The following is a 24,814-nucleotide window of genomic DNA, read 5'->3' on the forward strand; positions in this document are numbered from 1 at the left end:
CCAGACAAGCAATTTGTGTATGGAGAGTGCACACTTGAAGCTATACAAGATCCAGAGATGAGTACTGGTATGGATACGTCTATGCACACTATGGAGGTCTTGGAAAAGGAAGAGAATAGCCAAGGAATAGAAGAAGAAATGGTGGCTGAAACACTAGAAGTGTTTTGAGACTAGAAAGGGATGTCGTCCATACCATCATAACTTGTTAATAATGATTGACAACTTAAACATTATAGTTTGGAATTGCAGGGGAGCAGCAGGCAAGGATTTCTTTAGGTTTTGTAAATATTATACTGATATATACAAACCAGAGGTCATTGTTCTTATGGAAACGCGTAGTGAGCTGGTAAAGTTGCAAACTCCTTTAAAGAAATTGGGGTTTCAATAATTCATATCGGTTAATAACAATGGTTATGCAGGAGGGATTCTAGTAGCCAGTAAAGAAGACAACATGCAGCTGGTTCTGATAAATAAGAGTGATCAGATTATTCATATGCAAGGCACTGACAAGCATGGGAATGACTGGCGATTTACTGTGGTTTATGCGAGCCTTAATCCTAGTATCAGAAAAGACTTGTGGGAGAATATGAGGAATATAGCTGCTGATATGGATAGACCTTGGCTTGTCGCTGGTGATTTTAATGATATAGCCTTTGCGAATGAGAAAAAAGGTGGAGGTCAAGTGTCAGCTCGAAAGTGTCAGATTTTTAGAGACAATATGTAGGCTTGTAAATTGGTGGATCTTGGTGCCCACGGGCCGAAATTCACTTGGCGGGGTCCTAATTTTCATGGTGGTCAAAGAATCTATGAAAGACTGGATCGTGCCATATGCAATGAGGAATGGAGACTGTTATTTGAGGAAGCGCATATTAGAGTTTTAACGAGGGTGGAGTTTTCGGATCACCATCCAATCATGATATCTCTTAGAAGCTGTAATCATGATAGAGCTGCTAAGCCGTTTAGATTTGAGAGCGCATGGATGATTGAAAATAAATATATTGATAGACTCAAAGGACATTGGAATAATAAGGAGGATTTGGTGGCTAACCTTAAAAGAATTGAACAAGATGCAACTGATTGGAAGAAGCATTCTATTCAGCATGTGCAACGGGCCAAGAAAAGTTTGATGACACGTTTGAATGGTATTCAAAGGAACATACACCATAGGCAGAACAATAGAGGTCTGCTTAAGTTAGAAAAGAAGCTGCAAGAAGAACTCAAAATGATCCTGCGACAAGAGGAACTCATGTGGTTTCAGAGGTCAAGTGTAACACCCCAAATTCTAAACTAATTATTTTAGCGTGATGCTTAGCTGTATTGATGAATTTCGGTGTATTTTAGAATAATTAGAATAATAAGTGGAATTATTTTAATTAGTAGAATAAAACAATATCAGTGTTAGATATATTAAGGGCAAGAGTGGTCAATTGTGAAGAGTAATTGAGGGCAATATGGGAAGACCATATTAGGGGTCTTAGGGGTAAAAAGAGAAAAGAGAGAAGAGGGAATCATTCTGCACGATTAAAGTTTTGAGAAGAGGCAGAAGGAGAGAGCTAGGGCACGAAGAACATGGAGGAATACGTATAGAGAACGCGAAGAGAAATAGAATCCAACCATGAATCGAGGTAAGGGGGGACTCTTCTGGTTAATTTCTTTTATGCGATTGTAGGTAATAGAATAGATTGATATGTGATTCGATTCGATTGAGTATATTGGGATTGGGATTGTTGGATTTGGGGAGATTGATGATATTGCATGAAATTATGATTGGAAAATGTGTTTTAATGATGCTTGATGATGTGTGATAATGTCTACTATGTTTTTATACCTTTATATGATGTTGGGAATGCATTTGGGGTGAAAGGAGTGCGAAATCGCAGGTCTGTCGCAGAATAGCGAATTGCTAAAATCGCAGGTCCGCTGAGCGGAGGGGGTCCGCTGAGCGGAGGGGGTCCGCTGAGCGGAGGTCCCAACATAGTTCGCTTCTGCCTGGTCCCGCTGGTGCTCCGCTGAGCGGACCCTGCTGGGCAGAAAATTTTCCAAACTTAGAAATTGCGTATCTTTTGATCCGTGTATCATTTCTTGGTGCCGTTTTGGGCGTTGTAAAGCTAATTAAATATTTTATATGAGGAATGGGTGATTGAGCGGTGGCTCGACTTATTTTTTTAAAATTGATTTAATTGCTTGTGAAATGAAATATTGTGCATATGTGGAATTGTGTGAATATGACATTATTTCGGGTGATGTTGGAAGAATTGTAATTATTATTACTGGGATGATTGTTTTAATAATTTAATGATTGTGCATGATTTGGTTAATGTAACAATGTGGTTAGGTTGTAATTATATAAAGGTGATTTTGACGTTATATGTGGTGTGAATTATATTGATATAATTGTATATGGTGTTGAAACCGAATATATCATTCGGTGTTGTTTTGGTGAGTTATCGGTGATGACGTTGTCCATTTTGATCATGTGGTGATTGTTTTGATCGTATGATGATGATTGATTTGTTTTGAATGATGCATGATACATGTACATACTTGTTGGTGATAACTATGTGAGTTATGGTGAGACGATGCGGTGCATCGGATCGGTGATGTTTTTAAGTATGTTATATGTGTGCATTCATTCATGTGCATTTGATGATGGATCCCGGTGATGTTTGGATCGTTGGTGGACATATTTCCCATTGTGCGGAAATTGTGTCGGTGGGCCGTATCTCGATGAGGCGTAGATCGGTTAGGTGGATTGATTCCACGGATTATTGGTACCACATGCATAGTGTCAGTCGGTCATATGCATCTTTGTCATGACATGATTAAGTTGATTTTTGTGTTATGTTTGGTGTTGTATTTGTTGTGATAGATGAATGATAATTGAATATCTTAATATATGTCAAATTGGGTGAATGATATGTTATGATGTTTTATTGCTTATGATTGCATAACATTGATTAATTGAGAATGAGACTCACCCTTACTTGTTGACATTTTTCAGATTTGAGAAGTAGCGGCATTAGTGCTCGGTGAGGATGACTCGTAGAGTTTATCCGTTTATGTTGGGTCGTGTCGGTCATGCTCTGATCTTGTAACCCTGGGGAACGATAGTTATAGAGTTTTATGAGATTACTCTATTTTATTTGGTGTTGAATTATAATTCTATTGGTTGTATTAACGATGTTCTGTATTCCGCTGTGAAACATGATTATGTTTTTGGTAAATCGTTTTCCTAATGAAGCATGACTTTGACCTTAGTTGGTTTATCTGTTTTAAATAATTGTGGCACCCTTGTGTATATGTTTTTACTCTGATTATTTATTTAATTTCTGCGGGGTTTAGAAGGGTGTTACATCAAGAACTAAATGGTTGGTTGACGCGAAACACAAAATACTACCATCTGCAAACAGTAAAGAGAAGGAGGAAAAATAAAATCCTCATGTTGAAAGATGAGAGTGGCAATTGGATTGAAGATAATGCCCAGATCACAGCCTTAGTCAATAACTTTTATGAGGAACTCTTTGCTTCAGGGTCAACATGGAACAGATGGAGACAGACGAGCATTACGTATCCGGGAATTGAAGACGAGGATCTTAGACAGCTGGATGCAAATATTAGCAATGATGAAATTAGAAGAGCTATGTTCGAGATGCAACCTTGGAAAGCCCCGGGTCCTGACGGTTTTCCTGCTGGCTTTTATCAAAAATCCTGGGGAATTGTTGGTGCGGCTGTTTGTGAATGTGTGACCAGAATGTGGGAGAAACCAAGTGAAATTATGCATGTGAATAAAACTGACATATGCTTAATTCCCAAAGTTGATAATCCTAGTCTGGTTTCACAATTTAGACCAATATCACTTTGCAATACTATCTATAAGACTCTTAGCAAGATTGTGGTTGGGAGATTACGACAACACATGAACACTTGGATTTCTCCTTACCAAACAGGTTTTGTGCCAGGGAGAGTCATCCACGAAAACATAATTGTAGCTAGAGAAGTTATGCATACTATGGAGAAAATGAAAGGTAGGAAAGGTGCCTTTGCAGTTAAGGTAGATCTATCAAAAGCGTATGATCGAATAAGCTGGGAATTCATATGGAGAACATTACAAGAGATTAGAATCCCTGAAAAACTGATGGCGGTCATTATGCATTCGGTTACTAGCGTTGAGACGAATGTTAATTGGAACGGAGCCAGAAATAGGTACTTTCGCCCTCAAAGAGGCATTCGCCAAGGGGATCCTATTTCCCCATATCTGTTTGTGTTATGTATGGATAAATTATCCCACCTTATTGAAGAGGAGGTTCGGAGCCGAAAGTGGAAAGGTGTTAAACTTGGAAAGAATGGTGTGACAATTTCTCATCTAATGTTTGCCGATGACCTACTAATCTTCGGGGAAGCTACAGAAAGTCAGATGAATTATGTCATGCAAACTTTGGAGGAATTTTGCTGCATGACTGGGCAAGAAATAAGTATGGAAAAAACCAGTATTATGTTTTCAAATAATGTCAGTAGGCATATGCAAAAGAAGCTCCAACAGTTGTCTAAGTTGAAAGAAACTAAGAACTTCGGACGCTATCTTGGAGTCCCTCTTAGTGGGAAGAAACTAAGAAAACAAGACTTCCAATACATTGTGGACCAAGTAGCAGCAAAGTTGAATGGCTGGAAGAAAAATACCTTGGCTCTTGCTGGACGGATAACTCTTGCCAAGAGTGTTATAGAAGCTATACCGTTGTATCCCATGATGACAAACAAACTCCCTAAGTCTGTTATTGATGCTATTCATGGCTTGCAAAGAATTTTTGTGTGGGGTGATACGGAGGACAAGCGGCGTATTCATGCTATTGGATGGGATAAGGTCACGATGCCAAAGCAGCTGGGTGGTGTGGGTTTGCGTGACCTTAACACTCTTAATGAAGTTTGCCTAATGAAACTAGGTTGGAAGATGTATAACAATTCAGAGGAACTTTGATGCTCTATCTTAAAAAACAAATACCGGATTTTGGATCGGGAAGATTGTGTGAAGATTAGGGCGAGTGATTCCAGTCTGTGGAAGGATGTTGCGAGAACTGTTCCCACTCTGAAAACTACAGGAAAATGGATTATAGGAGATGGCAAAAGTATCAAGGCCTGGGAGGATAATTGGCTTGGCCATGAATTCGTCTTGAGCAATTACGACGTTACAATTCCAAATAACCTGAAAAGAGCTTATGTGTGTGATTTGATTACTGAAGATGGAGATTGGAATTTCCAACTACTTGAAAGCTGGCTGCCAGCGTTATGGATTGAAAAACTGAAATCTTGCTTGCCCCCGATTACGGGACAGGATGCTGACGTGTTTTGTTTTGCAGGTACGGGTGACAATGTATTTTCGGTTAAAGACATGTTTAACAAACTCGAAGGTTATAATTCTGAAGACATTGATGGAGATTGGAGCAGGATTTGGAAAGCTCAGGTTCCTGAGAGATGCAAGACCTTTTTGTGGTTACTCAAGCATAATAGATTGCTTACCAACCTCAGCAAGAATACGAAGGGATTGGGTAGTGCAGGGTGTAACTTATGTGGCGCTGCGTGTGAATCTAGCTTGCATGCGCTTCGTGACTGCCATGCATGCGTGAATGTTTGGCAAAGCTTAGTCCCTAGTGAGCTAATGCTGGAATTCTTCTCGGTAGATTTGGCATAGTGGATACATTTTAATCTCAATCACATGAGCAATAGCAATAAGGAGTGGAGGAATACGTGGATTGTTGCATGCCATTCCTTATGGACCTGGAGAAATCAGGAAGAACATGATGAGAACTATGCAAGGCCTATTGACCCTATTAATCATATATTGAGAAGGCGGGATGAATATCTTCAGGCCATGAACCTGTACAAAAACATCAAAGCAGAGGGATGTGGCAATAATTATGTGGGGTGGAAGCCGCCAACAAAAGGAATGCTCAAACTTAATACTGATGGTGCAAGTAGGAATGATGGAACTGCAGGTCGTGGTGGTGCAATCAGAGATGAAATGGGGAAGTGGAGAGGAGGTTTTTCAAAATATGTAGGGAGAAGTAGCGCAGTCTTGGCAGAAATGTGGGGAGTGTACGAAGGAGTTAAACTCTTAAATAGGATGGGTTATAAGAAAGCGGAGATCAATATCGATTCCATGGAAGTAGTTGAAGCGCTTGAGCATGGAGTAGTGGGTCATGTTGATTGTGTTGCTATTCTTAGGCAAATTCTGCAGCAGCTAAAGTGTTTGGATACGGTTATTATATCGCACACCTGTAGGAGTGCTAATGCGGCCGCGGATTGCTTGGCAAAAAATGGATGCATTGACAAGAGATATAATCAGTTTGACAGGGCTTCTGATTTTCTTGTTAACTTGTTAGATCTTGATGCTAATGGGATTGTTATTCCCGTTGTAACTGAGTAGTTGTTGTTTTCTTTGGGCTTTTGCCCTCATTCATATCAAAAAAGAATCAAGGCTAAGAATATTTTAAACTAATAGATATAACTAATAGATATATTTAATTTATTTGATAATTGAAAGTATTTCATGCCATAGTTTTTAAGTCATTCTTTTTAGCATAACCATAATGACACCAATCATTCTTTTAGATGACATTATATTAACGGTAAACATGGCTCATAAAAGTATATTATTTTTTTAAAATCTTACACACTTATATAATATAAAAGTACTCTTATTAGTAGTACATGATAAAATATATGAGTTTGTTAATGACAACAAACAATGCTAGTAATTTAGAACATTGTAAAAACAATTATAGTAATTTAAAACTCACCAACTATTTTTAATTTTAAAAATATTTTTAACGGAACTCACTAACTAATTTTTCAATCATTTGTCTAAAATAAGCATTACATACATGGAAATTCACATTGACACTACGTAATACACCAGCTCATTCTTTCTCCTTTTCTACTTACCAAATTCTAAAATACAACAAAACAATAATCAAAATTATGTAAAAATTATTGTTATAAAATTTCTCACTTATTGTTATAAGCTCTATTTATTACTTAACGACAACTAATCAATAACAAACTGGCATAATATAACAATTCAATAAACTTATATTTTCTCTTCTCATATATACTCATTGTTCCTAAACCACTTTCTTCCACACATACTTCTTAATTTTAGGCACAAGAAACTCCAAGATGATCTCAACAAATATATACAAAGAGTTGAAGAATTCAAAGCTTTGATGCAATTCCATTAAATTTTAGAACCTAACCATTTGTGTAAGGAAATTTTAACAAAGTCTTGGTTAAATAATATATGATATAGTGTTATGTATTCATCCATTTTATTATAAGGAAAACAAAATTTTCTGAGTTGTGATATCAAATTTGTTTGTGTGCTTCTATACTACCAATTTCAGGTACAACATCAAGGTTTTTTTGTCTATACGATTTCAACGGAACCACAGTTAAGATTCGTCAGCCATATTCGACCGCGATTATCTATAACATCAAGGATCATAACACCAAGTTTGTTTCCAAAACTTGGTTGAGCAAAGGTTTTTTTTCCTTTCACTAATGGGCAGTGCAAATACTATGTCTTGAAAGCTTCAAAATGGGTTTGGTTCATAAAACTCTTCAACATTGCATCAACAAACACAAAATAATTAGGTTTTTAAGATAACATACACAATTCATGGATCAACACAAATGGTGGCAAGTTACGTGGTTGTTCATCTCTATAATAGTGTTTCTTTCATCTTTGGTTCAAACCTTAAAAACTTATGATCATGAATCATTAGAAGACCTGTTTTGCAAGCAAGTGAACAAAGATATTAAATATCCAAAAACAGGTATCTTCTATAACACTTCAGTTCCTTCTAACTATACAGGAATGAAAGTTAGAGTTGTTAGATTGAGAACATCATCTTTTTACATAAGAGGGGTAAATTATAGTCTTTTCAATGTTCCACCACATGTTGTGCCACAACCGAATAGAAAAAGAATGGTTATACTATATGAAAATTTTGGAAATTGGTCTTCTCGTTACTTCAACGTGCCTACTAATTACATAATGGTGGCACCTGTTTTTGGTTTTATGGCTTACACTTCTTCACAAAATGCATTCATAGAAAAAGAGAAGATGAATCTTGTAATCCAAAGGAAACCTATTTTAATACATTTTCATCATGTTAGGTTGCATGGAAAAAATGATACACCAATATGTGTTAAGTTTTTAGATGATGGAATATTGGAATTCAACAACATGAGTAAGCCATTTGTTTGTGAAGCATTTGGGACAGGACATTATACTCTTGTGATTCCATCTTCATTGTACAACAAGAGTTTATTTAACATTTGGTGGGTTTTAGGGTTTGTTATAGGTTTTGTTTGTTTGGTCTTGTTGGTTTTCGTGTTGCTGACTTTAGTTAAGGCTTCAAAGAAGAGGAAGATAAAAAAATTGGAGAAAAATTCAGAAAATGGTGAGGCTTTTGATACTTTTTGGATTGGTGAAACTAAAATGCCATTTGGTTCAATGGTTAGAACTCAACCTGTTCTTATTGAAAATGATTCATGATTTTGTTCACTATTAATATTGGTTGCTGGTGATTCTATTTTTATTTTTATCTTTTTATGTAATATATAATGCTGCTTTTAAATTTAATCCTTGTAATGAAAAACAAAATCATTTCGTACAACTAAAAATAACATTGACTATACATAATATATATACATATATATTTAAAGATTTATTATCATGTGCCTAAATGACACTTTGATGTCATGTTTTTTTTTCATTTTAATTCTTTATATATGCAATACACAATTTCATTGATTTTTTATTCCTATCTTTTTCTTCTTTCTTGGTTAATAATAGTTACTATAATTATATTGACGGGGTCATAATTCAACCACAATATAATCCTATGTTCAATAATTATTTAGCTTCTCTTTACTGTCAAAAGTTCCAAATCAATGTGAATCAATTCAATAAACAAACAACTTTCTTAACTTCTCTTGATCATTGAAAGTTCATGACTTTCATTGTCTGCTTTTTTAGGCTCATTAGATTAGTTTTTTATGTAATTTTTTTCATGGTGTTACCACTACATGCATAAATTCTATCTGTTTATTGTAAAATCTTTATATAAAAAGAGATAAAATACATAGAGCAAGACACCCCAATCACAGTGGAATGCTATTGCGATGATGCCTAAGTCTTGTTTATTAAAATTCCTCAACTGGATACATTTTGTATTGAATAGGGAAGGGACACAATTTTGAATTGTTCAATAGTTTCTACTCAAATAGGAGACTTTCATTGACCATTTTGAGGGTTCTTTTGTTGCTCCGATGACAAGGATGGAAGCAAGGGTGTTTATTATATGGTGTCTCATCTTAAGACGCTATAACCATATAGTGACAAATGAAAATTGTAATACAAAAAGTCATTGAGAGTGATCATGATTTGTTTATGGAATTTGAGGAGTCTTTAAAGATGGTTGGGCAATGAATATATGGAAGGTGTGTGACTATTCATGCTTATAATCGGGCATGTCATCACCCTGATGGTCTGGTTCGAGTTACTCATGGGACATGGGAAGGAAGAATGTTTCATGTAGTGACGAATGAATATTGCAATACAAAAATTCATTGAGAATGATCATGATTTGTTTATGGAATTTGAGGAGTCTTTAAAGATGGTTGAGCAATGAATATATGGAAGGTGTATGAGTATTCATGCTATGAATCGGGCATGTCATCACCCTGATGGTTTGGTTCGAGTTACTCATAGGACATGGGAGGGCAGAATTTTTCATGTATTTTAAAATCATCTACAACAGACTCTGAGGAATTGAAAGATGCTCTTTATAATGTGGTTATTGATCAGAGACATGTAGGTTCTTGCATTTGATGATTAATTTTTCCTCGTTGCATTTTACAGGCGCTTAAGCTTCAGAATAAGTGATATCACAAGAATGTGAATCATAAGTCCTTGCAAGAACATAAAATGTTGGAATGCTTGGCTACTCTGAGAGACTAAAATGGTATTGCCAAGTTAGTTTATAGTGTGTTTGGTAGCGTTAGGCAATATGATTTGGATTATGAGGGACTTCATATTAAGCTCTAACATCATGAAATTCCTCTGCAAGGTTGTCGATGTCCACTTCATAGTGGTTGTGAAAGGGTTAGAGTCATCCGGAGTGCCCCATATATTGAATATACAATGAAGGTTTTAGAGGCTAAACACTCGCACATGTCATCTCCCTCCATTTTGACCACCTTATTCTCTAAACATCCCCTAGTGGTTGAAGTTGATATTATTCTCATGTGCATTAAATAATTTCCAAAAGGAACGTCATGTGGTAGAGATGGTTTACGAAGACAACAAATATTAGACATATTGTAAGGAAGGCTATGTTGTGGTGAAAGATATTTTATGTATGCTCACTCTAGTTGCTAACTTATGGCTAGGAGGAAGATGCTCGATGAGTTTGACAGAGTTTGTAGCTTTTACATCCTTGACGTCGTTATTAATGTATAATTGTGGGATACACTCAATTATTATGGGTTCTATTTGGATGCTCCAATAAAGTTTTTACGTAATATTTCAACGTATTCCAATTTAGGGTTGGGGTATTGGGTGGTGATGATGCCATTTTGCATAGCACTAACAAGGAGTTGACCAAGCGACATGAAAATGGTTCTTGGCTATGCTCGCAATACATTTGTCAAATGCTTTCAACATGATAGATTGATCAACTCTACTGCTCAAGGTGAGGGTGAGATGCCCATATATTTCTTTGTGGTTTGAATTTCTTTATGGACAGACAATGATGTTGTATCTTGGGGACGAATACATTATGCCAGCCACTAGTCTGTAACAAGACGACCCATTATAAGCTCGTTTTCTCTTTTATATTACACCCTATTATTCATCATATCAGAGACAAATGTAAGCTTATTTTTCATGTATGATATATTTATTAGGGAACTATCATAGGGTATTTAGAGGACGTGGCTAAATATGTTGACATCATTCACAAGATAAGTACATGATTAGGTCTCAAGTTGAATATTCATGAAGTTCCTTGTGGATTAGCTCTTTAAATTGGCTGCATTTTTCAAAACAACAACATGAAAAAGTGTTCAAGATTTTCCTAGCTTGCTTAAGTTGTATGGAAGTACAGAAGTACTGCATATTAGACACGATGTCCCAACATGTTGGTACGATATTTGGGCCTTGCTCAATAAGGCATTACTGGTGCATTTTGAAGATTCTCTGGTTAAAGGTTGGATCAGATTTTATTATTATTGATTTAACATTATGATGAAGAGATTTGTTTGACAATTGGATGAAGATTAATTCAAATTTAAATGGGAATTTAAATTTGAATTTAAATTGAAACAAATCATATCTTGTTGGAGATATTTAAGGAACAAATAATATCCAACATATTTTGTATTATTTATGGACGAAATCAAATAAAATATCTATGAAGAAAGCCGAGAATCATTATGCTATATAAGGATCTCAAACCTACATTGGAATTAAGGCACTCACATTGAAGATCTTAGATTGTTAGGTTTACAAGAGAGTCCTTATTATTTTATATACACCATGCTATATTTCAATAACTTGGCATAGTTGTAGGTTTGTCTAGTTGAGTTGTAATATTCAACATTACTCATTGTAGCGATTGAAGTTGATCACTATGATTTAGTGATTGAAGTCTAATCACTAGAGGTTAATGTTTGAGAGAAAGTGATAGGGTGTCTCATATTCATATTTAGGGGGAGTCCTAAATAGAAAGTCATTGGATAGTGTTTGAGAAAGGCATTAAACAACATAGTGTTTGTTGTTACTTGTAAGACTAATTTTTCTAAGCTACTAATAGTGAATTTCCTTTCTTGGGTTGGAATACAACCCTCAAGACGTAGGTGTGGGGTGTGCCGATTTTGGTTACCAAGTGATTATGTTATTTCTTGCTTTTTTGCTCCATCATCTTGTACAAGTTAATTAGGGTGATTCTGGTTTAAATTATCGAACTGGTTTCTAAGACATTGTGTGCAACATTTGTCCCATGAGGAACATAATTTGAATTAGCGCCAGAGCAGGAACCCTAGCCTGATAGGTGAGCTCTAGGGAAGATAAATTCTTTTCAAATGGACACAATGAAAGATGAAGGATCAGTCAACAAACCACTTGTGTTGGATGGCACCAACTATGATTATTGTATTTGTTAAATCCATGGGAAACAAAACGTGGGAAGATGTGATAAAAAGGGTGGAACACATCCAGTGGTTACTTTTGAAGATGGTACAGTGAGTTTGAAACATGAAGCTAATTGGGTTGGTGCTGAAGATTATGAAGCTCTCGGAAATTCCAAGGCTTTAAATGTTATTTTCAATTGTATGGACAAGAATATGTTCAGGTTGATCAACACGTGTTCAGAGGCTAAAGAAGTATGGAAGATTCTCAAAACTGCTTATGAAGGAACTTCCAGAGTTTGCATGTCAAGGCTACAACTACTTACCACCAAGTTTGAGAATTCTAGGATGAATGAGTATAGCTTGTCAGATGCTATATCTCTTCTTTGGAAAATGTTCAACAAATCCTTGAAGTATGTGGACATAAAGTGGAGGACAGATATTCAAGACAAGAGGTCCAACATTAATCCCTAGATCAAAGGTAGGAGTGAAGACAAACCAAATGATGGCAGAGGTACCCAGTGCTTTCAATGTGAAGGTTTTAAACACATTAAAGCATAATTCCTTACCTTTATGAAGAGGTGGAAAAAGGGATTATCCATTACTTGGTCTGATTCTGATAATGAAAGTGAAGGAGAAACCGCCAACAATGTGATAACTTATTATGGTAGATTTGAGTATGAAGGTGAGTTCAATTATAAAAGACTTGACTGAAGAAGATCTTGATACATCTTTCAATCTATTGCACACTAAGTGGGAAGAAGCGTGCTTAAAAATAGAAAAAACAAAAGAAAACTATAAGTGTTCTTCAGAAGGAAACAAATGAGCTACCCTCAACCATCATAAGTGTAGAAAAGGAGACTTCTTCACTAAAATCCAAAGTTGATAACTTGATACAGCTTGAGAGAAATTTGAAAAATAATTTAAAATCACTTGGTGGAATGATGGAGTTTGGAGAGATGGACAAATAAATGAGGATAATAGGCTTTGAGATGAGCAAAAAAGAGATGAAGAATCCCTCAAAGAAATTTATTCTACTTGAAAAGAAGACTGAGGTTCTAAGGTTATACCACATCTCACAACATCGTACTCAACATGTGTCACTGTTAAATGCCAAAATGTAGTTATTTTGTGTTTATAAATAGTGGCACTTATCGATACTTTTTGTTAATCCCGTTGAATAATTCCTCGTTTTGTGCATAAATACGTATACTTTGTGAATAGATATATTTTCATACACTTTTATACTTTTTGATAGTTTTCTACTCTTTTTGTAGGTATTCTTGCGTATTTGGAGCATGAGCAATAAAGTGTCGAAGACACGGCTTCAAACGCGCGATTTTGAGCGGCGGAATCAATTCATTCGGCGAATAAATCTCAAAATCAAAGAATAATAAATCACCAATTTGGTTGATATGTTGTCATTGTTAGATAGGAAATTGAATAAGATTTCCAACGCTTCGAACCGGGCACAAATCGGAGTTACGGTTCTCAAGTTACACCATTTTTACTAAAAGTTGTTTTTTCAATTCAGCAGGTTGGGCGCGATGCGCGCTCCTGCGCGCGACGCACGCTGTACCAGATCCAAAATTTCATAAATAGGCAAAAATCAGATTTTTTTAGGTTATGTTTTGGGTATTTTTGAACCCCAACTCATCCTAGGTCATTTTTGGGTAGATTTGGCTTGGAAACACCATTAGAGCTTGCAATCGGATGATCGGAGGTCGAATTTCTCATCGATCGGAGTTGACAAACCAAAAAATGTTTGGTTCCTCTTCTTCTCTTCTCTTTGTATTTCTCTTTTGGTGAGTTTGTATGTAAATACTCTAAACCCATGGATGTTTGTTACTCTTTGTACTAGTTGTATAATATATTTGCTTTACAAATCTTAATGGGTGTTTTCTTAATCTTTTTGCTTGAATGCTTTAGATTTGTGTTGTTGTAGAAATAGACATCACAAATCTTGATTAGGGGGATATCTGTTAGCTTTTGATTCTAGACATAGGATTGGGGTTAACATCCACATAATATCTGAGTTTAATGTCTCTGTGTTGTTCGATCGGTTGAGACATCGTCGAAAGAGCAATATAGTTGAATTCCCGTCGGTGTTGCAGAAATGGACATTGATGTGAGGGATATGTGGTAATTCTGACGAGTATTGTAGATTGAGTACGGCGGAGTGATGAATCTAAGTTTGTGAGGAGTAGTTTAGATTCAAACCAAATAAGCTATTCTCTATCAAGAATGAATTTATTTTATGTTCATATGTTATATTTTTTCTTTTTACTTAAAACCCATTTAACCCAAACTCAAGAACTAAGAATCCGTCGAACGGCAGTTCAGTAGCACTAATCTCTGTGGACACGATAAATTCCCGGATAAATATTTCCAAAAACTTTTATTGCTTGCCGCTTTACCGCTTCAACAAAATGGCGCCGTTGCCGGGGATTGGTGTTTTTATTGAATTCGCATTGCGATAGTTTCTTTGTTTTTGAGTTTTGTGAATATCGTATATTTGTGAATTTCCTTATACTTGTATACTTTTGTATAGTTGATTGTATAGATACATGTTTTAATTTTGTTTGGGGATTTATTAAACAAGTTGAACTCGGATAGTTCTTTAATTTCAAATCTTCACTTTTCAACTTGTTTAGTTAATTTCACCAAACTTTTGTAAAAATTTTGTTTTTACTTATCGTTACGTGTTTGTTAATACGTGTTGTTTACGTATTGTTGTATATTCTCTTGTTTCGTAATGTTTGTTCGTGTGTGGTTAGGATACTTTCTTTAGGTTCGCGTTGAGGCGAGAGCGTTGGCTTGTCGTGGAGAAAGCTATTACCCGAGCACAATAAAGGCGTCGAGCTTACGACGTAAAACAAGCGCTTGTTGGGAGGCACCCCAACGGTTTTGACTTTTGTAAATTCTGTTAGTTGTGTAAAATGAGATGTGTAGGTGTTAAGTGGAGGCTACACCAGTTGTGCAGTCTTCTGGACTGGTTTTTGTTTTTCTGGTGTAACGCGCGTCGCGCGCAAAGAGGGCGCGTCGCACGGCCTTGGAGCTGAAGAGCTTGGTTTGGCAGAACATAGGGCGTGTCGCGCGGTCTTGAGGGCGCGTCGCGCGCTGTGTTGCTTTTGTCTAGTGAACTCTTTTTAATGGTTCACTTGGCTAGCCTTTTTCCCACTTACACCAAGGCTTTATAGTATAGTATTTTATAGTTTTATTTTTTAATTCTTTTGTTGTTGTTTAGACTCAAATTTTGGCCCGATTACTTGGAGTCGCATTTGGTAATTCTCCGATTGTGATAGATTCAACATGCTAGTTGTGCGGTAATGATTGTTCAAATTCGTACGTCGCAAGGTACTCGTTTATCGCTTTCTATAGCATAGCATGTTTATGAGACTTTTCATTAGTACACATTTCATATTACTCATTCTTTTTGCATAACTTGCTCATGACTTGAATCACAATTAGTTTTCCCTTTTTACCATAAATGTGAGGTGGCTTTCCATTGTATATATATGCGAGAGACCGACAATTCTTGTTGTAACTGGATATTATTATGTTTAATCTTTCGTTTGTATTGATTTTGTGAATGCACGAAAGTGATCAAGGCACTTGTTTGATTTTGAGCACAACTACCATAGCCAAATATCAATTCACCTTGTGAGTGTGTGACCATTAGTAACCCCTTTGAGCCTTTTTGTCAATCTCCATATTGTTTTTGCTTAATGCTTGTCTATGAGCGTTTGGTTTTCATTTGTGTATGGATGTTTTATTGTTTGTTTTCTTGAACCCTCATCTATGATGTTTAGTTGGATTTTTACCTTGCCTTAGAAAGTAGGGAGTATTCACTTTATGTTATGGTTTGATTCAAATTGGGGAGAGGATATTTGCCTCTTTTTGATGTGGGTGGTATGAGGTTATGAAAAGAAAAAAAATGTGAAAAAGAAAGAAGAGAAAAAGAAAGACAAAAGAGAAAAAGTTTGAAAAAGAAAAGAACAAAAAGAGTTTGGAATAAGAGTGTGCTAATAAGTATTCTGTTTGGTGTGAAACGTGTGATGAAGAAGAAAGTTGGATTGGAATTTCATTGTTTGAAACTTTGTGGAAGTAATTACTCCCTTAGGTTTAGGCAAGTTTTTGTTTCGATTAGCTTTAGGACTTATCACTTGTTTGTTAACCGAGCCACATTACAACCTTGAAAGCCCTTGTGATTCGTGTCGTTGCATTTTCAATAATATTTTTAGATGAACGCATAATTTTGTCTTTTGTTTGCAAGATTGTTGGATGAGTGTTCAAAGTCCTCACCTTTCGGTGTTTTCCATCTACCGATGAGTTTTTGCTAGGCGTGATTCATTATTGAGCTTGTTTTTGTTTAGAATGTTTTGTATGATTATTGTACTTAGGATTGGTTTCATTTTCATGCGTCGTTGTAAGATTGTGGTAAGTTTTTACTTTGTTTGTACGTTTTTGGTTTGAACTGTACAATTGTTTCGTTTTCTAAACTGTGTTGATTCTTGATTCTTTGGATTTTTACTTTTGATTCTTTGAGTGTTTGGCCTTGTTTGAGGACAAACAAATTCAAGTTGGAGAGAGTTGTTAAGTGCCAAAATGTAGTTATTTTGTGTTTATAAATAGTGGCACTCATCGATACTTTTTGTTAATCCCGTTGAATAATTCCTCGTTTTGTGCATAAATACGTATACTTTGTGAATAGATATATTTTCATACACTTTTATACTTTTTGATAGTTTTCTACTCTTTTTGTAGGTATTCTTGCGTATTTGGAGCATGAGCAATAAAGTGTCGAAGACACGGCTTCAAACGCGCGATTTTGAGCGGCAGAATCAATTCATTCGGCGAATAAAGCTCAAAATCAAAGAATAATAAATCACCAATTTGGTTGATATGTTGTCATTTTTAGATAGGAAAGTGAATAAGCTTTCCAACGCTTCGAACCGGGCACAAATCGGAGTTACGGTTCTCAAGTTACGCCATTTTTACTAAAAGCTGTTTTTTCAATTCAGCAGGTTGGGCGCGATGCGCGCTCCTGCGCGCGACGCACGCTGTACCAGATCCAAAATTTCATAAATAGGCGAAAATCAGATTTTTTAGGTTATGTTTTGGGTATTTTTGAACCCCAACTCATCCTAGGTCATTTTTGGGTAGATTTGGCTTGGAAACACCATTGGAGCTTGCAATCGGATGATCGGAGGTCGAATTTCTCATCGATCGGAGTTGACAAACCAAGAAATGTTTGGTTCCTCTTCTTCTCTTCTCTTTGTATTTCTCTTTTGGTGAGTTTGTATGTAAATACTCTAAACCCATGGATGTTTGTTACTCTTTGTACTAGTTGTATAATATATTTGCTTTACAAATCTTAATGGGTGTTTTCTTGATCTTTTTGCTTGAATGTTTTAGATTTGTGTTGTTGTAGAAATAGACATCACAAATCTTGATTAGGGAGATATCTGTTAACTTTTGATTCTAGACATAGGATTGGGGTTAACATCCACATAATATCTGAGTTTAATGTCTCTGTGTTGTTCGATCGGTTGAGACATCGTCGAAAGAGCAATATAGTTGAATTCCCGTCGGTGTTGCAGAAATGGACATTGATGTGAGGGATATGTGGTAATTCTGACGAGTATTGTAAATTGAGTACGGCGGAGTGATAAATCTAAGTTTGTGAGGAGTAGTTTAGATTCAAACCAAATAAGCTATTCTCTATCAAGAATGAATTTATTTTATGTTCATATGTTATATTTTTTCTTTTTACTTAAAACCCATTTAACCCAAACTCAAGAACTAAGAATCCGTCGAACGGCAGTTCAGTAGCACTAATCTCTGTGGACACGATAAATTCCCGGATAAATATTTCCAAAAACTTTTGTTGCTTGCCGCTTTACCGCTTCAACAGTCACCTAATCACAGTTGTAACAGGAAACTGACTCTCATCATCACCTTCAAGCACCGTTTTATTTCAGCTTGCAACCACTTCACGTGACCACTATCAGATCCCTGGCTCCTCACCACCATAAATCTTCATCACCTTCAACTCCACTATAAATATGCGGAGGGTATATATGCGTGGGACTGTTTTCGATTATGCCTTTTTTCTGTAATAATGTTAAATAAGCTTTCATTCTATGATATTGCGGTGTTATTCTTTCATTGTGTTACAGTTTCAGATGCTCAATATTTGTGTTGCTCCCGAATACGTATTAAGCGCATATACGGTGTCAGTTGCATGGGATTTTTTGTAAATTTGTACTAATGTTGAAGTATTGTAAGATTTATGCATTGTGCTGATGTGATGGATTTGTATTGCATAACATGTTTTATGTACTTTTCATTTCGAATGCGATGAGCGCTTCGCGTTAGCAACACACTTTTGTTTTTTTGTTAGCGTGTGACCTTCCAACTTGTTTTCGTTATGCTAATTCAAATCGGTTTATGATATGGTTGTTTCCACTTTTCGTCACGTAATGTTATTCTCTCATTACGATGCAACATGTTACTTTATGCCTTGTTCATATTTCGAGTTAATTGCGACGAGTTCCTTTGCGTTAGCGACTTTCCGTATTTTTCCTAGCGTGCGACACTCCATTCTGTTGTCATCATGATAGTTCAGATATGTGTGCTTTCATTAGTTTGGCATGGCATCAATACACATTTTGTTTTTGCTACTACGTTTCGTCATGTAACACCACTCTCTTGTTACGATGCGATACTTCATGCTATGTTTGTTTGCTTTTCATTTCATTTGCGTTGAATGTGTATTGGTTGCGATTACTATATGCACATTACTTATCCTATCTCTTGTTGATTTTGTTTGCGACATTGCATTATGTTTCAATTCGTGCTTTCAAATTAATTCATTCATACACCATTTCATTTTATGATACTCTTGTGACACCTTTCATCAAACCATTTCATAGTTCAATCAAACCAATTTCAATTAAAAATTGAGTTGAACACTTGATCCAACGTCAAGTTGTTTTACACTTTCAAATCATTTTCTCAATAAATTTGAAAGACAAAGGACCGAAGGATGCACATCTTTTTGAAACCTTAATAGTCGGGCACTTGGTGCACACCTTGTTCAAAATGACTATTAGTCTTTCCACCTAAGCTACATTAATTAAACGGGACAATTGGATGCACATCCATGTGAAACCTTTGTAAAAGAGTGTTGGGTGTACACCTTGTTCAAACGCTTATTCATATTCCGCAAAGAATAATTTTCATAAACATAGACGAAATAGCACAATTGGTTGTACATCCTTTTGAAAATTTGGGTAAACAAGCGCTCGATGCACACCTTGCTTAAATGGTTACCCGACTCCATATAAAATCAACCCCTCAAACTTCTTTTTCGCTCTTGCGCGACTTTGAAAACCTTTTCAGAAACGAGTATGCTTTATCCATTTTGATGTGAAACAAACAAACGCTTCAGCCTCCAAGAGCGAGCAACAAATAAAGGTTTAACCGCTCGAATGTGATTCAAGCATCACTCTCTAAAATCAACCAATAAATTTGTGGTTCTTAACCATGAATTACGAAGCTTTTATTTTTCAATTGCACCTAAAAATACGTAGGAACAAGATTTAAAAATCTTGACGAGCACAATAATAAAAAACCTTAAAAATTTCTTTGTTTTTCTCGCATAATAAGTAGAAGAACGCAAATGACATCACGCTAACATTCTTTCGCAAAACTTATTAAATAGGTCTCGTTGAGTACAACGGATGTGAGAGGTGCTAATACATTCCCCTTGCATAACCGACTCTCGGACCCTAATATGGTTGTTGTGACCTTTTTTTTTTCTTTCGCGGGTTTTATCGATATTTTTCCATTCCTTTTGGAATAAATAAAGTCCGATGACGACTCTGTTGTATTTTGAACGTTCTTTACACTCGGGTATTTTTCGCGCCGCGTCATTATGGTGTTTTTTCTTATTGAATTTTTTATAGTAGTAATTTAGATATTTTGTATACTTCGAGATTATTTGAATTATGAAGATTTTTTTTTATCTTTTTACTAATTTTCTAGAAATACCACTTTGATGTTGCTCTAACTAGGTCATCTCCAAATGCCAATAAGTGTTTACTTCACATAAAGAATAGTAAATTGTTTAAAAAAATAGAAAGTATGAAAAATATAACCCTCAAAATTATCATATACCCATAGCCAAAATTCAAAAATACAAAAGCGACATGTTTTTTCATTCAAAATATATTATACAAACACGTCTTATAATATAAATGTAACACCCCCAAAAGAACACTTTTACATATCCTTATATATAACTTGAAATTTCTAAAACTTAATTGTCATAAATAAGGTAAACATAAACCCTTATATGCACTGGATCAATCAATAGGTTGAAGATCACACAATTTATGAAGAGGAAATGGAGGATCAGAAAGAGAGCCATTTAGAATAGCCTTAGCAATAATCTTGTTTGCAGCTTCTGTGAAATGGATTCCATCCCAACTCACATAGCTTTGAGGATCCTCACATGCACTTGCAAGCATATTGCCACATAAAGCTTTAGGATCAAAGTTGTAATCTCCACCTCCATGACCACAACATGCTTTGGTACTATACTTTAGTCCTACTCAAACAAACAAAATATTGAAACCCTAAATCATGCATTATTAAATAAACTTATTGAGAAACCAAGGAAAGACTCTTGTGTACCATAAGATGTAGGATGGTGGAAGAGTTTCATTAGGGCAGAGTTGGTATCCACATAAATGAGAGAAGCATCTGGTAAATTTTCTCTAGTTTGAGTTAATGTCTCTTTCAATAATTTGTTGTAATCATCTACGGCATTGTTGTAAGAAATCATGCATCCATGTTCATCTTTGTCAGAATTAATATGAGGAAGCTCTACCAAATATCCAGGATAGCATCCCACTGGACCAAGATTTAATACCATAAATGTACGCCCTCCGTGTGCATATAACTCCTACAAATTTCATCGAGTAAAAACATTTATTACCTGTATTTAAATTTGAATTTGCAAATGGACAAAACAAATATTGTTAGGTTGGACGTTAGCATCAGGGTTTGAAACTGACTCTTACAATTATGTGTGTGATTTTTTAGTGGTTATTATATCTTTGTCTGGTGGATCACAACGAGTGAGTTAAGGTATTTGCGACTGCAATTCAAAACCATAAAAACATCCATAACTAACATGAAGAATATACTCAAACCTTAATGGCAGAAGAAATTTGTATGACAATTTCAGGAAGGGAGTTCTTTAATCCACCAATACCACCAGTAGCTGCTATTTTTGAGGTGAAGTCATTTTGACCAATATAGAACATGTAAATAGATTTTCCAAATATATCAGGTGATGGAATGTTGATTCTTGAATCACAACCAGATGGTTTCAATGGATCTGTATACAAAATTGTTCATTAAAAAACAAAACCCTAGTGATTAATTATATGCAAGAAAATGCAAGTAATTTGTTGTAACATTTTTTGTGTACCTCTTTTATGAAAATCATGAACTTTAGCTTTGAATTGTTCCATTTGCCTTAGTTGTATTGTTAGGGCAAAAGGGCTAAGTCCACTTACAAAGAAAGAAGTAGTTGGTAAAAGTACAGTTGAAGCTGATGTTGCAAAGTTAGCACCATGTGTGTAATCTGATCCAATTGATTGCAAATATGGACTTAGATAAGGCAATCCAAGAGCCTCAACTGCAAGTTTAGCAATAAAATCTCAGAACTCCAAATTTTACATGAAATGTCGCTAAATAGAATTTCATAATAGATTTATCACGACTAAATATGACTCATAGTAGTTTTGCTACGGTTGAACCGTGACTAAACTACACAGACATTCAAAATTTTAAAATGACCATGATATATATACATAAAAGATTATCAAGACCTATTCGTTAATTACCTAAAAAATCCACAATGAGTCTCCCATCAGAAGAACGTCCAACTGGCCTTTTGAAATAAGTCATTCCATAAGGACCAGGTTGTGCAGGAAAAGCTGAATCAAATCCACCTGTATCTGAATTTGAATCTCCAAAGTTGAATATTCCCTTAATATCACATGAAGAATAACTTGAACCGATGAATGAAGATATCATTAAGAGGTTAAAAAATGCATAAAAACCAAGGGACACCATAAAGGTACTCATTTTCATCAAGATATATCTTCACCATGCAATTTACTACCAATGGAGATTAATATTATATTAACTATGAAAGATAAATCAACGAAATGAATAATTATGTTAATGTGGACTAATTAACAAATGGATGGAAGATTAGCCACCTACAATAATGTTAAAAGAAGCTCAAAGAAAGAGATTATTTAAAAGTTAAAAAGTATGGTGTTATATTATCTCTATGTTGAGAACTAAGTTGTTGGATTGAACATATCAATGTTGACTAATTATTAACAAAAACGTGACATGGTTAAGATTGTGCAAGTTCTAGATGTATACTAAATGCATACAAATTTCTTCATTCGTGAGTCAGCATCACAATGATGGATAGTTCAACACTTCAAGCTACTTCTCTTTAGGGGAAGTGAATGGTCAACATAATGTTAGCACTTTTTGTTCTTCACTTAATATATATGGAGACTATATAGTAGCCTTTGTCATCTTGTTCTTTTTATGGGTATGTAGGAATATGATTGGAAACCATAGGTATACCTAACATGTAAAATGTACTAACGGAAAAAGTTCAATTCAGTTCCTAGCTTAAATTTTTCTAATGATGCTGTTTTTTTTTTTCTTTCAAATTTTATCTTTGACTCAATGTTTTATTTTCATGATCTTCAATCGGTTTGACAGAAAAATATTGAGAGTCAAATAATTAGAAAATTTTGCACCATTCCTCTTCATTTTACTTTTATCCCCACAATTTAATGCCAACCAAATTTTACCTCTAACTCTTTACAAAAAAAAAAAAAAAATTTCTAAATATATATTTCAGAAAAGTCTTGATAAGTATTAAATTTAAGTCAATTTTCATGATATAATTAACGTAGATCTACTTGATAGGTTTATTTTAGCAACATGCACCTTAAGGTGCATTTAAGTATTTTTAGTTAAAGTTTGCTAAAATACAGCTTCAAAAAAATAAGTCTTGGTATTTACCAAACCCCTGTGGGGTTTACTAAAATACACCCACTTATTTTTATAAATGTGTGTTTTAGTAACATGCACATTAAGGTGCATTTAACCATTTTGTAGTTAATGCTTGTTAAAATAGACCTTCATAAAAATAAGTAGGTGTGTGTGTGTGTGTGTGTGTGTGTGTGTGTGTGAATCCCAAATAGGACCGACGCCAAGGTCTTCGTCTTGTGTGACATCGCTTAGGCGACATCTTCACAGAAGTGGGGGTTCGTCCTTAGAATAGATCATGCATATAGTATTGTTACATTCCCATTAATCATATGAGAATGAGTCATACCATAACTCCTTGGAAAATAGGTAGTTAACCGCCTTCCCTAGTCAAGGGGAAGTGGTTACTACCTCAAAGGGTTTCTAAACCCTAGGCCTAAAGAGTTACTATGTATACTTCTCTCCTAATGGGAAAAGGGGCAGATCATAACTTACACACTTATTCTTACACACTACGTTGATATACAGAGCCTCTCACCTAACGTAAGCATATCCTCTAAAAACCATCATACATGGCTTCTAGTCGCTGCAGGTGACCCCTAACCCCCCTTAAATTGTTATAAACTTACTAAGGTCTTTAAGTATCCCCTGCCCTTGTATGGATACCATGAACACATGCACTTTTGGACCAAAACCATGGCGCGCACTGTGAGGCTCTGGTAAAACTAACTTGAGTCACACCTTCTTCATAACAATCACCACACTCATTATTACCCTTCACTCATATACCTATCCTTTCTCAGTCATGGTAAAAAAAGAGGTCCATCCCCTACGCCGAAGGATACCAGTGGTAACGATGATGCCAACACCTTGGTAGAGATGCACACCTCCATGGATGAACTACGTCGCTAGAATCAGACACTCAAGGATATGTCCACAACATCTAACAACACCAACAAGAGTCCAACTCCTCAGAGGAGATGTAAGTGTTGGATCCCTAGTCACTCTCAAACAAGATATAATAAGCGCTTGTCACCGAATTCAAACTTCCCTCTCTGGAACCTTCAGGGATGTAACCTTGCGATGGTATATGGGTCTTCCCCGAGCTTCCATCGCCATCTATTATGAGATGGTAAAGAAATTCTCACATTAGTTCTCCATCAGCCGTCATAGGAAGTTGTCCACCACCACTTTGTTCAACATACAATAGGGTTCATCAATGCTACTAGGGGACTATCTCGCTCGGTTCAACGAAGCCACCATTAGGGTTGTCCCCCCAAACCAATAAATGTTTGTGGGGCTTTCTAAAATGGACTCAAGGAGGGACACTTTAATGAGTCTCTCACCAATAAGCATGTATTCTCGTTAGCGGAAGTGGTCACCATAGCAGAATGTTACATAAAAGGCGAGGAGAGCAAAACCGAGAAGAATGCGCATAAGACATCATGAAGAATGTTCCCAGCACCGAAGGTTCATACCACCAGAGGAAGAGTAATTATACTTCTCCCATCAGAGACAATAATGT

General features: G+C 35.7%; 2 protein-coding genes across 2 annotated transcripts; one reads left to right on the forward strand and one right to left on the reverse strand.

The window, feature by feature from the left end:
- Positions 1 to 7,253: 7,253 nt before the first annotated feature.
- On the forward strand, positions 7,254 to 8,551 carry LOC131639269 (uncharacterized). The gene has a single exon (XM_058909765.1). It carries the CDS (start codon positions 7,670 to 7,672, stop codon positions 8,549 to 8,551), a length of 882 nt encoding a protein of 293 aa, XP_058765748.1. The 5' UTR covers positions 7,254 to 7,669.
- An 11,796-nt stretch (positions 8,552 to 20,347) lies between these two features.
- Positions 20,348 to 22,517, reverse strand: LOC131639266 (GDSL esterase/lipase At4g01130-like). Its single transcript, XM_058909761.1, has 5 exons — positions 22,110 to 22,517; positions 21,692 to 21,901; positions 21,411 to 21,598; positions 20,890 to 21,160; positions 20,348 to 20,803 (listed from the first exon to the last, which is right to left on the reverse strand). The coding sequence occupies exons 1-5, from the start codon at positions 22,357 to 22,359 to the stop codon at positions 20,559 to 20,561; spliced, it is 1,164 nt and encodes a 387-aa protein (XP_058765744.1). The 5' UTR covers positions 22,360 to 22,517; the 3' UTR covers positions 20,348 to 20,558.
- Positions 22,518 to 24,814: the final 2,297 nt, after the last annotated feature.

Source organism: Vicia villosa, unplaced genomic scaffold, assembly GCF_029867415.1.
Source record: "Vicia villosa cultivar HV-30 ecotype Madison, WI unplaced genomic scaffold, Vvil1.0 ctg.002571F_1_1, whole genome shotgun sequence".
Classification (NCBI taxonomy): domain Eukaryota; kingdom Viridiplantae; phylum Streptophyta; class Magnoliopsida; order Fabales; family Fabaceae; genus Vicia; species Vicia villosa.